Below are 14,643 nucleotides of genomic sequence, written 5' to 3'. Positions count from 1 at the left end.
GAGTTGATAAATGATGTTTGTGAGGAGAGCAGTTGCATCTTCTGAGGAGAATCTTATTTTGAAGTATATTTATGAGACAATGAAGTTTGCCAGTGAAAATTTTACATTGACACAAAGTCTATTTTCATTTGCTTCCCAGATGATGAGGACAGTGAATGTTTTAATGGAGAGGGCAAAGTGCACCCTTCACCTGTGCACAATCAGTCATACCTCTGCATCCCATTTCAGAAGAATGAAGAATGGGATGGACCTTCTAGTGATGCCAATGAGGAGTCCACCCCTGTAAACTCTGCTACCAGTACCCCACAGCTGACACCCACCAACAGCCTCAAACGTAGCGGCTCCCACCACAAGCGATGTGAGGTTGCATTGCTTGGCTGTGGAGCAGTGCTGGCTGCTGCAGGCCTGGGTTTTGATCTGTTAGAAGCAGGGAAGTGCCAGCTGCTGATTGAGGAAGAGCCAGAGGTGCCCAAGGAAGAGAAGAAGAAGCGTGACAGCATTTTTCAGCGAGCTGGACGCCCACGCAGGAGCACGAGTCCACCTTCCCGGAAGATCTTCAGGAAGGATGATCCCCTGTTGTTGCTAGGCGAGCCATCCACATCCCTCACCCTTCTTTCCCTGTCTTCCATTTCCGAATGTAACTCCACCCGCTCCCTGCTGCGCTCAGACAGTGATGAGATTGTGGTTTATGAGATGCCTGTCAGCCCAGTGACAGTCAAGGCTCCCTTGCCAGCTATTACAAACCCACTGGTCAATGTCCAGATCGAGAGGTTCAAACAAGACCCCAACCAGTCTCTGACTCCCACACACGTGACGCTCTCTTCCCACACCCAGCAAAGTGGACACAGGCGCACACCTTCTGATGGAGCCATCAAAGGGGGTGGACTGGTTGTCAATGGGTGCCCAACCAGTGGATGCCCTTCCAGTAGCTGTTTAACTGGAGCACTGGGAGCAGGTAGGTTTTCAGCCATCTTTCTTTTCCTCTTCAGAGTAAAGACAGAAGCAGTATAATTACTTGTTGCTTATGCATTTGTTGAGATGACCAGCCCACAAGAATTGCTTGTGCAGGCTGTTTTTACACAAGTAGCTAACAGAATAATGCGGCGATGGTTTTGGTTCCAGCATCTTCAGATTGCCATAATCTTAAAGATACAGTGTTTGTAGATTCTGAATGAAGACTTTCTGCTTTGAATATGTTTTTCCACTGTATATACAATAAACTAAGATTTGTAGGAACCACTTAGCAGTGACAGCTAACATGTTTTTCCCTCTTCTCTTACATTGTCTGTTTTGGATAGGTGTATTAAAAACACCTAGTCCAAGCAGAGATCCCAGTGAGGTGCCTCGCCTGCCAGACCCCAACCTTGTTTTTCCTCCAACCCCGAGACGATGGAATGCACAGCAGGATCCCACACTGGAAAGACCCAAGACACTGGAGTTCCTACCCCGGCCGCGTCCTGCAGCCAGTCGGCAGCGGCTCGATCCCTGGTGGTTTGTGTCACCCAGCAATGCCAAGGGTGAGTCTTCTGCCAACAGTTCAAGTACTGATACTCCAAGCAATCTGGACTCTTGTTTTGCTAGTAGCAGCAGCACTGTAGAAGAGAGACCTGGACTGCCTGCACTGCTTCCTTTCCAGGTGGGTCCTCCTGCAGAGGAGCGGACGCTGTTGGACATGGATGCTGAGGGGCAGAGCCAGGACAGCACCATTCCGCTATGCAGAAGTGAACTTAACACACACAAAGCTGCAGCATATGAACTCAAGCAAGAATTCTGGTCTTAATATGAAACCACTGGGGGCAGTGAGCCCCTCTAAATTCAATCCTACTTTTTGCACTGAGAATGCACTTTGAAAACAGATGAGATGGAGGGATGCTACAGAGATGATATGGTGCTGCCTCGGCTGAAGATGTGTTGTCAGCTGCCTGATTTTTGTCTGCATTTGGGTGAAACTTGGCAACTCTGAGCTGCTGACTTTTGCTGTGGGGTTTTCCTGTAGTCTTCCCTGCCCTCTTATTGCAGTTTGAATCTGCAATGAGCTAAAATTATCATATCAAAGTCTTTTGTTACTGACCTTGTAGGATTTGGCACCTGGCAGTAAGTATCTTGGTATCCTGGTATTAATCAGTATTTTCAAATAATAGTCAAATATTACACTACAGCAGACATCAGTGTTTGATGTTTTCCCAAGGAATCCAGAACAGAAATGAATAAATATCTGGAGACTACCTTCTCTGAAATACATTCAGATCATTAGACAGGCCTGGGAATCATCATACCCCCACTGAAGTAGCAGAAGTAGCTATCTTAAGACTTGTTTGTCCTCTTTTGCTCATGTGATAGTGTAAGGTGGGACAGATGGCAGGGGAAGGGCATGGCGTCTCCACTGGTGGAGGTCTTTGAGAGCAGGTGAACCAGACTGTTAGAAACAAGTAGGTGTAGTTGATCCTGGCTTCAGGGTAGGTTGGATGAACTTCAGTGAACTCCTGAGGTCCCTCTCAGCCCTATTTATTTTATGACCCTGTGCTTTCAAGATGAAGGCTTATAGTATAGCTGTTTAGCTTGGGTTTGTTTTTTTTTCCAGACTTTCGTTCCATCAGTCGCTTTTCTTCCCTCCCTGTTTCTCAGGCTCATAGTCAAGTTGACTCAGCTTTGGAAGGGGAGTTAGCAGAAACTTTCTTTAAAGATGTGTTGGCTTGCAGAAGGAAGTAAATTATGTGTTTCCAAATATTTTTCTTTCTATTTTTTTCTCCTTTCTTACACCTTTCAGGAGTGACCAATGAAACCCAAGACTGTTCTTATGCACACTGGTACTTGTTTAAGACTGTTTTGAAAATGAGGCTTGTTAGTAGTTGGATTGTGCAAACAGGAATCAGAACATCTGGATTCTGTTTTATTTTATCACTGACTTCACTGTGTGACCCTGGGCAAATAATGTAACCTCTGTGCCTGAATTTCCCCATCTGTAAATAATAGGAATAATACCTACCTCACAAGGGGAGGGGTTGGGACATATATAATAGGTATAAAGTCCTTTGAGATCTTCGAGTGAAGGGCACTATAGATATGTAGACCTTTATTCTTGTTCAAATATGTAAACCACTCCTAGATGTGGAGCAAGAACAGACCCCTGTCTGGAAGGAGGAAGTCACACAGATAGGGTGTGCCTGTGCTCAGAGTTTTCTGTACAAAGACTTCAAGTGTGTCTGTGCCACTGCAGGTATGTCTTACTGGCTGTAATGAGAGCTTCAATCTTCCCCAAATTTGGCATTATATATAAGGGATGTGGCCTTTATGTGAGTGTAATAGGGTAGTCTGCTTTATTGCAGGGTACAGCATGTCTGTTCACTGGTTTTGTACAGATCTGTGCTCGTTTTGCTAATCTGCTGATATTTGGTTGCACAGAAGTCATTTGACAGCGCTGCCAGTGCAGTGCTCAGCCTGTTGGGGCAGTCCAGTCCTGCTGTGAAGGCAGGAGAGCCAAATACTTCCTGCAGCTGTCAGCACAGTGAACTTGTGTGTTTAGATGTTTGTAACCTGATTTTAAAAACCAGCATGTTTGAGGAAGAACTGTATGTAAGGCTTTTTAGTTCTGTGAGAGGACTGAAACCAGCATGTTCCCATTAGTCAAGAGCACCTTTTTTTTTTCCTCAGAATTACAGTATGTTTTGTTTTGAAAGGTCACATATTTCTTGTTTATCACATTCCATGGAAAATGCTTAATGGCAGGATTACTTTCTGCTGCCTATTAAATGCTCCAGAGCTAGCCTTAATGGTGCTACACTAGATATTGAAGCTGGAAAGACTGTTGACTGTTTAGACAAGGTATTATGATAAGGCAAGATGGGATTCAGATACGTAAAGAAAACATTTCTGACTATTTTGTTAAATTTAGACCTTTGGCATTATTGATTTATTGAGCATCCATTTGCTTTCCATTTCTGAAAACTCAGTTTGTGACCCAGACACTAGCAAAAAGGCAAAACTCATCCAAAAGTTTACTAATTTTGATTGTGCTATAAATCAACCTTATTGCAATCTCAGTAAGAGGCTGTGTCAGAGGGATTTGAAAGAAGGACATGAAAATAATTTATTTTTCATAGTCTTCCTTATAATTTTAAAACATCTGGAACAAAACTGGATCAGCTGTTCTGAAATGTTATGTTTTCTATCCAAAAGGTATCATTATAAATGTCATAGAGAGTATCATCTGCTCTGCAAAGGCATCCCCTGGAATAGCTCCATTTGAACAGAGATCTTTCAAATCCATTTACTTGCATGAAATGGGAGGACACCTTTCTAGGTCACACTATATAACTGGTAAAACTCAGCCTGCTAAACTTTGTAATATTTGGCCAGTTGATTTCACCAAATGAACTTTTAAGGTTTCTGTCAAGTTCCCAGGAAAGACAAATGTAAAGGCAAGTTTTTCAGTCACCTCTTGTACTTAGGAAAGTTGAGGATAAAAAATTAATCTGTTGCCCCTCTCCCCCTTTTATGTAATCACTTGGTGAAGGTGGTATGTAGCTGAACTTTGAGAAGTACTTTGCTCCAAAGAGTATCTTCCCTAATGCCAAGTGGACATTGCTACATCAAAAAACCTGGTAGGACAGATGACAAGAGTCAAGGGTCCAGGTCAGGGTTACCAAACTAGGTACTGTTATTAAAAAGCTGCCAGACAGACTAGTTAGAAGCATACTGGTTGCCATGTGTTTGTTTTGTGGTTTTTATTTGAGTTTTTTTTTAACCTTTCTTTGATGCAATTATTGTCATTGACTCTAGCATGTGTTATCTGAGCAAGTCTTTGAGCATCCACCTGTAACTGTCTTCCAGTGCCAGCCTGAGGTATCAGGCAAGAGGAGTCAGTTGTGAAAACAAGGCTGCTGACTTCACTAGGGGGTGGGGTATTCTCAGGCAGGCAGAGAGGGGGCTCTCAAGACTTGTCAGGTATTTTACCTTATGTACTCCAAAAGCTTTTGCAGCCAGTGTCCTGAGGCCCAGAGGCTGTGTGCATGTTTAAGCTAGGTCAAAACCTCTCTCTATATCCATCTGTCCCCTCCTGGCTTGAATTCTCTGCTTTCTTAATCTGTTGGGGTTTTTTCTTCCCAGTTGTGGGAGCTGAGGTGCTCCAAATCTCCAAAGCAGGGGTTTGACTCTATTCCACTAGACAGTGAGAGGTATGAGCCCGTCAGCTCAGAAATCTTTTTTCCTACTGGTTGCTAGTAGTTCCATTTGTCAGGGAAACAAAAATCTCAGAATATTGGTCATTGGCCTACCTTTATAGTAGTATTCTTGAGGAAGATGGTGAAAATCTTACTTTAAAAAAATTATAACAAATGTGTTGTTTCCTAAATGTCTGAATAAGTTGCATTTTTTTTTTGTCTGAGAAAATGAAAAAAAGAAAGCATGAAAGTCACTGAGCAGTCTAAAACAATGACAAAAGAATGGAGAAAAATATGTTTGAATACAAGCCTTACAAAGAGGAAGTGGCAGTTTTTTAACTGATAGTAATAATGAGATTGTAGGTGAGAGAAATATTTGTGGTTTAGAAATATATTTGTATTTTTGTTTAGTCAGCTGGCAGTGTGTATCACTAATTTATGTAATTGATGTGCTGATTTAGGAAATGAAATAGAAAGAAGTTTGTCAGGCCTTCAAAGTATGCTATCCTTGTAGCCTGTTTAGTTTTCCTGTAATTGGAATATAATATGGATACTGGGAGGAAGGCACAGACATAGCAACCACTGCAGAAAAGGATAATTTTTTGGATGAATTTCTACTGGTTTCATAGAAATTGAGTATGGGACAAGTAGGGAGAAAAAAGCTTTTGTGTCAAAACTAAGGTGATTAAATAGTTACGGATTCTTTTCTAATAGTGTTGCTTCTTACAAGACTGCACAGTGGTCTGTTTTACCAGCAAGTATGTCTTAATCTCCTCTCAATCAGTTTTAGAGGTGCAAATGTACCTTTTTATACATATTTTCCCTCCAGTTTATTACTGCAATGCGTTGATATTCAGTATGGGACAGGGAACCTTGGTGAAAATACTCTTTTTGTAGTAGTTTTCTAACAAAATGAGTATTTTTAAAGTGAATTTTTGTTATTGATGGGGAAAGACCTGTTCTGGTTTGGCATGGTTTTATGATGAAATATTTTTCTGTACCTCTAGGAATGGGAGTAGTTGCCTTCCTCTTCATAGCATGCTGTTATCTTGAGACATTGTGGACAATACTGCATAGAGATGTAACTTCAATAACTCACAAAACTGGATACCTCTCATCTTGTTGAAGGTGAGGCAGTAATGGTCAAGTAAAGAAAGGTCTTTGCCTTTAGGGTGTTTTGTTCAATAAAACATGTAGGAAACCTCCGACCTTGAGTCGCCTTTCTATCTTGAGATTAATTTTTATTTGAAACCTAATTCATCCCTGTGGGATGAATATGGGACCTGGAGTCTCATTGGATGTATGGAATCAAACCTTCTCCTACATCCCAAAATTCAGTGATAGCCTGTTATTTTTACAAGTAATTTTAAGCTAATGTAAATAGGTTTGTTTCTTTTTGGTTTTTTGAAATGTTTCTCCTTGGAAAATGTGCTTTTTGCTTTCTAACCTTTTACATGCACTTTGGAGATACTCTCAAGAACTCTTACCAATCCTATGAATAAGAAGGGTTATATCTTGCAGTGTGATTTAAGTTATTTTTGACTCTTTTTTTTTTTTTTTTTTTTTTTGTATGAAAAAGGACATTTACATTTGAAAAGATTTGTGATCCTTACCTGTCACTGAACAACAGTTTCTTAGCTTCCATGTTTAGAACTTATTTAAGACTACAATTTGGGTAAAACTGGACATTAAAAGTGAGGGGATAGACATGTGTTAAAACATATTTGCAAACAAGCAATAAATACAGCAAATACAACAACTAAAATACACTGTTAAAGAGCATAACATTCAGACTTCATGAATCTTTGGTTGATGATATAATTAAGGTATCTATAGGGAAAAATGCCTTCTTATGTTTTTTCTTAATTTTACTTTTTTGATAGTAGAATACAGTGGTTTGCACAGCCAGCTAATATGGTAGCTAGCTGGACAGAAAGATCTTTAACCAAATCTGCTTTTTTTTCCCCTCTTATTTTCAATCCAGGTTTTGGTTTAAATGTTTTTGTGTCTTTTTTTGGTGTTTAACAATCAATATAGTCTTAAGAAGTACTTACTGTTGTTAATCTCACTTTCACGGTTTCATTAGGCATTATAGACATGAATCTGTGGCTTATTCTGGTGCTCCTTCTATTGAATGCATTAGTAGAAAGTCATGCTGCAGTTAAAATGTGCATTTGCTTTTGGTTTTTCCCATGCTTGGCTTTTTTTAAACAGTTTTGCCACTGGTCAGAGATGAACACAACTTCTGAAATTACCTACGTAAACTTTTTTTTTTATGTTGGAAGTAGTCACTCCCAGGCTAGGAAGTGTGTGCTTGATTAACAAATAGCTTGTCACTGGTGACTGGGTAGTGAATCTGATGTAGATACTGGAATTATTATTGTTCCTTTCTAACAAGGACCTCCCATTTTTTGTAACTGGAAATTCTTCAGCACTTCCTCAACATTTTGGCTATTTTGAGAACATTTAGAGAAATACATTTTAGCTCCTTTTGTGCATAGTGAAAAATCTTCCTTTTTCTAATCAGGAACATAATTTTCCTACTGAGAATGGCTTCTCGAGCTCTGTGGTTTTCTTTGTTAGTTTTCTGTTTGGGGAAATTGTTTATTTTGGGTTTGGTTTTTAAGCCTCTCAATTATATATATGTGTTAGGTGCATCCTTGTATGCCAAGGTGCCTTCCATCTCACATATCTCCTTACTGGGGCCTGGGTTGGTTCTTTGGAGTGACCTCCTAGTTGTAGCTTTCAGTACTTTCAGTACTACCATCATTAGAAACCTTTTGTGTCATCCCATTTACCCTCCTGTGTTGAGCCATGTACTATCACTGCCTCTCCCTATTTCTCCACTGGGGTTTTGGCCCCATCCCATCTTTGTTGGTTATTTATTCTTGTTGCCATAGTAACACGTGTGAGGTAGAAAATCATACACATTTCAGATGTGCTTTGACCTAAAAGATTTCCATGCTACAAGCATGTGATACAACTGAGGGAAGTGGAAGTGGAGGTTGGCAGGAAATAACACAGTGAAATTATCTTCTTAACTTAAGTCAGAGGACAGAGGAATTCTAGCTACCTGGTAAACTGTCAGCATCATAATTATGTTGGATCCTAAAGAAGAATTTGAGGAATGTACAGTTACTTAATTTGATAGAATTATTTGGGTTGGAAGGCACCTTAAATATCATGTAGTTCCAGTCCCCCTGCTATGGACAGGGACACTTTCCAGGTTACTCAAAGCCCCATCCAGCTTACCCAGTTTCTGGTTGGTTTGTTTTGTTTTACCCTGAACTACCTCATCTGCAGAGATAGAATGGGCAGAAAGTCTAAGTTTTGGTAAGAATTGCTCAAAGTATTTAAGGTTGCAATGAGATGGGAAGGCAGAGGCAAACTTGTATTTGGCTCTTTGACATGCAAATTCCTGATGCAAAAGTAAAACCAGCTATTAAGATTATACTTGCTTTATACTTTATTTATGTCTCCAAAATAAACAATAAAGGACGAAGTGGGGCATTTTCTTGGTAGTTTCTAACTTGTGGAAGAGTTGATTGTCCAGAGTCAAAAAGGTGGAGATTTCATATTGGTCACTACTGCTTTTAGAAGTGATAGTCTCTTTTTTCAAAGCAGTTTGTTGTTGTTTTGTTTTTTTTTTTTTTTTTAATAATTTAATGTGCTCTTAAAGTGGAGCTGTGCATGATCCTGATTATTTTCTTATATTTGCAGTATTGTTTTCCTAGTGTATCAGCTCCTAATGCAGTCCTTACTGAATCTGAATGCTAATAATGTGCAGGCAGCCCAACAGAACTAATATTAAGGAACTATGACACATTTTTAGTGTGCAGTATGGTGGATTTATTAACCCAGCTTGAAGTGGGCTACTGTTAGTTCTGTTGTTGATGGGTCAGATGGATGCACAGCTAGGAAAAGGGGGCTTAGAACAAATCTGCAGGAGCAATGCCAAAGTAGTATTTGCTTAAAATAAGCAATTTGAAAAATAAGCATGGAGGGTGGCAGGGGGGAGGGCCTTAATTAATCAGAAATACATCTATCAGACCTTGTCCATGCTCAAACTTTAAGTTGCCAGGATAGCTACTGAGAATCTGCATTGTGTTCAGTATGGCTGAAACCTCAACATTAAGACAAGAATAATTAATTTTATATATGCTATTTCAGACTGATTAACACTGTCTCCCATTCTACCTTGATTGTTTCAATTCAGCATTTTTTCAAGAACAGATGTTGAGGTTGGATAAAACTGGCCTTCTCCTCTTGGAGAGGCATATAGGTCTGAGAGAGAAGAAACATGGCTCTAGCCATGTCCTGATCTTTTGTGTCTTGTGATTTTAGCTGGAGAGGTTATAATGGTGCAGCAGGACATGCTGGTGTTGTTCCAAGCTTCATTAATAAGAATGTCTCTAGCAGCAGTTAAGTTGCAGAACAAACCTGGCCTCTGATTACTGTTTGGCATAGCTCAGTAGTTGCATACTGAGCTCCTTGAGTCTGACTATATCTGGAGGTGAACAAAGCTTCTTCCTTGAATTCTGCTGGAATTTGTGAATGTGGCCACTTCTCATCTGGGGTAATTTGTTTTCTCCCAGGCTCAGTCAATGTCACAGAATCAGTTGTCACCCTCAACTTACTGCCCAGATACTCATAGTAGGCTTGTTCTTCTGTCTTGCATGCTTTAGTGAGCAGCTCTTACAATGTCAACAGGGTTAGCATTTGTATCTGAGCAGAGCAACTAATATCTCTGATCTGACTTTTCACACTGCATCTCAAGCAGTTGTTACTCCATCAGTTCTGCCATTGCTCTATTTTCAAGGTTATCTTGACAACTATAATATCCAGACTGTAAAGAATATAGCCACGGGAAAAATAATAGGTTAAAAAGAAAGGATATTCAGGAGTGTTTGCCATCTGAACTGGTTGAATTTGGCCAGTGCTCTTGGCAGAGAGTAGGATCCATTCTTTTGCAACATAGATCTCTCTGGGGGATGGTTTGGTTTGAACTGCAGAATTTATCTAGATTCACATAAAGTCCACGGGCACCAGTGCCCATCATGTTTGGCAGTTATAAGAAGATACTGCATAAACCCAAGAGCAGCTAGTAATAAAAGTTTGTATTTAGGGTAATTAACTTTCAAGTTAAAAGGGAAGAAGCCTCAATTCAGAAAGCTCTTCATCACATACTTAAATATCACTAAAATCAGTGGAAAGTATTTGTGGGTCAAAATGCACAAGACCCCAGCTGAGCAAAGCTCTTTTAATCTGAATTGGGGGATTGTTGTGTAGAAACTGATGGTGAAGGACCAGGTTCTTACCTTGATTGTCAGAGTAAGAGGTCAATTAACCTGAGGAACAAGTTCCTCAACAAGCCCCTGGGTAAATGCTGTTGGGTTGCTGACTCTTGTGGCCTTTCCATGGCTTCACATGCCATGCCTGTTTGACTGCTACTTCTAACCATAACCAGGGTAAGCTTTGAGAATGTTTTCTGACATGGGGTAAAGAACTTCTGCATTAGCAGATTGCTAGCTGTAAAGGGGCAGTAAGTGGTGACTAGAGGCTGTGTGTGCAAATGGCAGTTTAACCTGAGGCCTATTCTCAAGTGTTTCTTCTCATTTTGCAAATGCATCCCTCCAGGCTGGTGGACAGACCTGACAAGCTCAGCGGTGATCAACATCCGCCACTTTTACTAGAGTTCTAGGATTCTTGTCTATCAGCTGTTGGCACAGCACACTGTGCTGCTATATTTGATTTCTTTGTCATAAATTCAGGACAAGCTGGAAATATCTGAGATATTTTGCCTGACTTAAGTTGAGAGGCTTATATGGAGTGAGCAGGCAACAGTGGTGGAAAAATCAGGGAAAATACCTGTGCTTTTAACAATGTCTTTTCTGTGGCTTTGAAAGTCCAAGAATTTCTCAGCCAGAGAATGTATTTCCTCCTTCTTTTTATAAGCTACTTCTTTCTTTTGCCTTATTAATTGTGAATCTGCTCCTGCTTCTATTTCAAGCCAGATGCAAAAATTGGTGACCTGACTTTCCTAGGTACAGTGTTGTGAATCTGAATAACCAGGTGAGTAGATTTCTCTAGTGTAAGATCATGCCCCCATGTCTGATCCTTTGAGATATGGAATAGTTCCTGCTTGTGCTGAAATCACTGTGTAGAGGGTGTTGGGTACTTCATAAGGAACTCCAGACTCTGTAGGACTGGGATTCATCTTACATCTTGAGTATTTCAGTCTGGTTTTGGAGACCTCTGTATGTCTTCTCTTCTGTTTATGGTGTTCAAAAGTCTGTTGCTATGGAAGTAGCACCTGGAGGTGTGTTTTGCCCGAAGAACCTGCAATGAAGCGGTTACATTACCAAATGACAGTGTACCCCAGAATTGAGTAAAACGACAGAGGCCACCAAGTTTTTCTTGTTTGTGTGATGAAATGTTGTCAAATTAAGTGATTTGTTGGAGCCTTCCTTTAACTTCTGTAAAGCAGTAAGCTTAGAGGAAAAGAAGATTGCATTTTTAAAAAGCTTTATTTGTGACCTGGACTTGTTGCCTCTGACCCTCTTGGGCTTAAATAGTTAAATTATATTAATGTCCAGTTTGTTTCACTGTAGGTAACACATCAACTGAATACTCTCGTGCATAATCTACTGTATCTTTCCTCTGTTCTGTGTCAATGTATTATGTGTATTTGGATTACAGTTCTTTTTGTATTAAATTATTTTATGTTATAGAACAATATTTAAGTGAAGCAAAGAGCTAATGGAAGTTGTTGATGTTTTGGGATTTCTTTTCTCTTTGCTCTTTTTTTGGATGTACTGTAAATTGTAAACCAAGGATGCCAAGCAGGCTTGGTTCAATGGCTAAAAATTATTGTATTACAGTGTAATGCTGATCTAGGCCTTGTCTCAACACTAGAGCACACAGACTTGAATAAAACTGTTATAAAAGCAATTGTCTTCAGGCCTTGAGTTCTTGGGTTTGTGCTCCAAATATTTTCAAGCAGGTATTTAGAATAGCAGTGGCATTACCTTGCTATGGGGATTTCAGAATTTTTCCCAGTACAACAAGAAGTTTATTTTTCTTCACTAGGTACCTCAGTCCTGGTCAGCTAGTCCAGCTCTGGGTTCTCCATAGGGCTTTTGAAATGTTTTTGTGAAAACTCAGTTTAGTGCAGGTCTTGGCACATAGTACTTGTCTGCTAAACCCCTTCTGGCTTTTCTCTGAACCAAAGAATTAATTGCATACCATTTTTATTAAGGCTTATATTTCTGTTCTGTTAGCTTGAGGTTTTTCAACTCTTTATTTAATATCCTAACTAGAATATGAATCTAAATGGTTGGATATGGAGCTTATGCAGTAAGATGTTTTGTGCATGGTGACATTTAACAGATGGTTTAGATTCATTTGTGATGCTGTGCCTTTGTCCCTGCCACATCATTCAGTGAGACAAAGGTGCATGAACAAGGATCTTTCCAAGCTGTTTTCATCTGCTGTCAGTGTGAAAGCCAGAACAACATGGTTTTGATTCCCAGGTTATGTATTTGAATCCTAGATTATACTTTTGTTTTTCTCTGCCACAAAACCATAATTTCACGTTTCTCTGTTTTAAGAAATGTAGCTATATGGATGAAGGACTATGTACTACAAGTACTTAAATTTCATAATTTCCTTTGAAAAAAGATTTTTTTTCTAATGCAGGTACATGCAAGAAATCCTTCACCCTTCCAACAGATGCAGAGGCTGAACAATGCATAGGTAGGCTACCTTTAGCCATATATTTCATTCAGAATGCTGTAGTGCCGTGTTTTGTGATAAACTAGGAGAACAGTGAACAGACTGTCAATTAAATTTGTTAGAAATAATAGCATGCAAGATGAATTGCTTTTTCACTTGCTTTAACAAAAGGTCTCTTACAGTGTTTTGTTTTTCAGGCTATTTTTCACTCTTCCCCAAATCTGGAGTGTCTCAAACTGAAACAAATACTTCTACCTCCTGTAATGTTCTGCAAAGTAGCATTATGTCTTAAAAGATTCAGATTTTCTGGCTGAATTTACTCACCTGTCACAATGACAAGGTTTCCCTAATGTTCAAGCTGGCCTCATCAGCAACAGAAATCTACATGCATTGTGGCAGATCAATTTCTGCCAGCAGCTGCAGCCTCTGCAGAACATGGCAGGAGCACAAAGCACTGGGTTAGAAGAGGAAAATAAAATAGCAGTTTTCTAAGCAGGGAAATCTTCTAGCAGAGAAGGAACATCTTAAATGAAAACTGGCAGAGTCAGCACCATGCAGAGGAAAGACACCAGCAGATGCTTTAGGCTGAGCAACTTGAGTTTTTCATTGTTTGATGTGTTGGTAGGGGTTGGGTGTACAAGTTCTACTGTGACAGTGCAAATCATATGTGGCTTTTAGCTCTGAATGTGCTCAGGTGAGGAAATCACCATATATTACATTATATTCAGATGGCACATGCTGAAATAGTAAATGCAAGTGGTGCTCTGAAAGTCCATAGCATACCTTGATAAAACTTTTAGTGGACTTCCAAGGCTATGCAGGTTAAGGGGGAAGAGGAAAGACTTTCCTCTATCATGCAGCTCACATAATTTGATTAATCTGCTATTTCTAGTGAAATTTTGACATTCTTAATCCTTCTGACATGGAAGTAAAAGGAGAAGATGTCCTACTAAAGCTAGGCTTAACAAGAGCTTAATTACATGTAACATGAAAAGTTTCTAGGCATATTGATATCAGGCTTAAACAGACTAAGCTCTTGAAAATAATCTGGAGGGAACATGACAATAACAAACATCAGAATCTTTTAACAAGGATTAACAAGCTTTGTCTTCATGCTTGGGCACAATGGACACTGCAGTTTGCTTTGGCAGGGAAAGAAAATGATTGTAACTAAGGGTGAACAAAGCTCTAGCGTTTTCAAGTAGACTTCAGCATGCTTTGTGCCTCTTTGCTGCTTCATCTGAAATCTTATTAAATGGCATGTGATTTACTTGCTATTAAGTCCTCATTAATTTAACAATGAACAAATCTGAGTGGAATGAAGAGAGGCAGGATCAACTGATAGCACTCTGACACAGAGTGGAACAGAACCATAATCGCTTTACTAAATATAACCAAAGTCTGTACACTTCACGCCTGCAAAATTTGCTCTGAATTTTATTATTTTCTCCCCAGATCATGCTTCAAAAATTACACATTTTGAATTTTTTTTTAAAAAGCATGAGTGGGGTACCTGTCACAGATTGCAGCCAGTATTAACAGAACCAGCTCTCGTGGATGTGAATGTTGCACACCATCATGTTCTCCAGTGGGGCCCTGAGACAGTAGTTGGAGAACTGCTCATTGTACAAAGGGCTTACTATTTCTGCAGCAGTCTGGAATTTTTGCTTTTGGTGATCTTCCTGCAATTGCATCTGGTTATTCACTTTTGCTACAGGTCTTGCAGGCCTTATTTAGAGCTAAGAGAAAC

At 39.8% G+C, this 14,643-nt stretch overlaps 1 protein-coding gene across 4 annotated transcripts in view; it reads left to right on the top strand.

Moving 5' to 3' along the window:
- The window catches only part of MAP3K9 (mitogen-activated protein kinase kinase kinase 9), a 59,459-nt gene extending 46,558 nt beyond the window's left edge, over positions 1-12,901 (top strand). Inside the window, exons 10-12 of one of the 4 annotated variants that reach the window (XR_009114549.1) lie at positions 140-955; positions 1,299-6,287; positions 12,858-12,901. Coding sequence is in view for 1 of the 4 variants with exons in the window: in XM_058025574.1 (XP_057881557.1) it covers positions 140-955; positions 1,299-1,780 (1,298 nt within the window). In the remaining 3 variants the exon portion in view is untranslated. Of the gene's footprint in view, positions 1-139; positions 956-1,298; positions 12,103-12,857 lie in introns of those variants that run through there. The other 3 variants (XR_009114547.1, XR_009114548.1, XM_058025574.1) reach the window with 3 other exon arrangements.
- Positions 12,902-14,643: the final 1,742 nt, after the last annotated feature.

The sequence above is a fragment of the Melospiza georgiana genome, chromosome 6 (assembly GCF_028018845.1).
Source record: "Melospiza georgiana isolate bMelGeo1 chromosome 6, bMelGeo1.pri, whole genome shotgun sequence".
Lineage (NCBI taxonomy): Eukaryota > Metazoa > Chordata > Aves > Passeriformes > Passerellidae > Melospiza > Melospiza georgiana.
The sequence above is the reverse complement of the archived record's forward strand: the minus strand, read 5'-3'. Positions and strand labels throughout refer to the sequence as shown.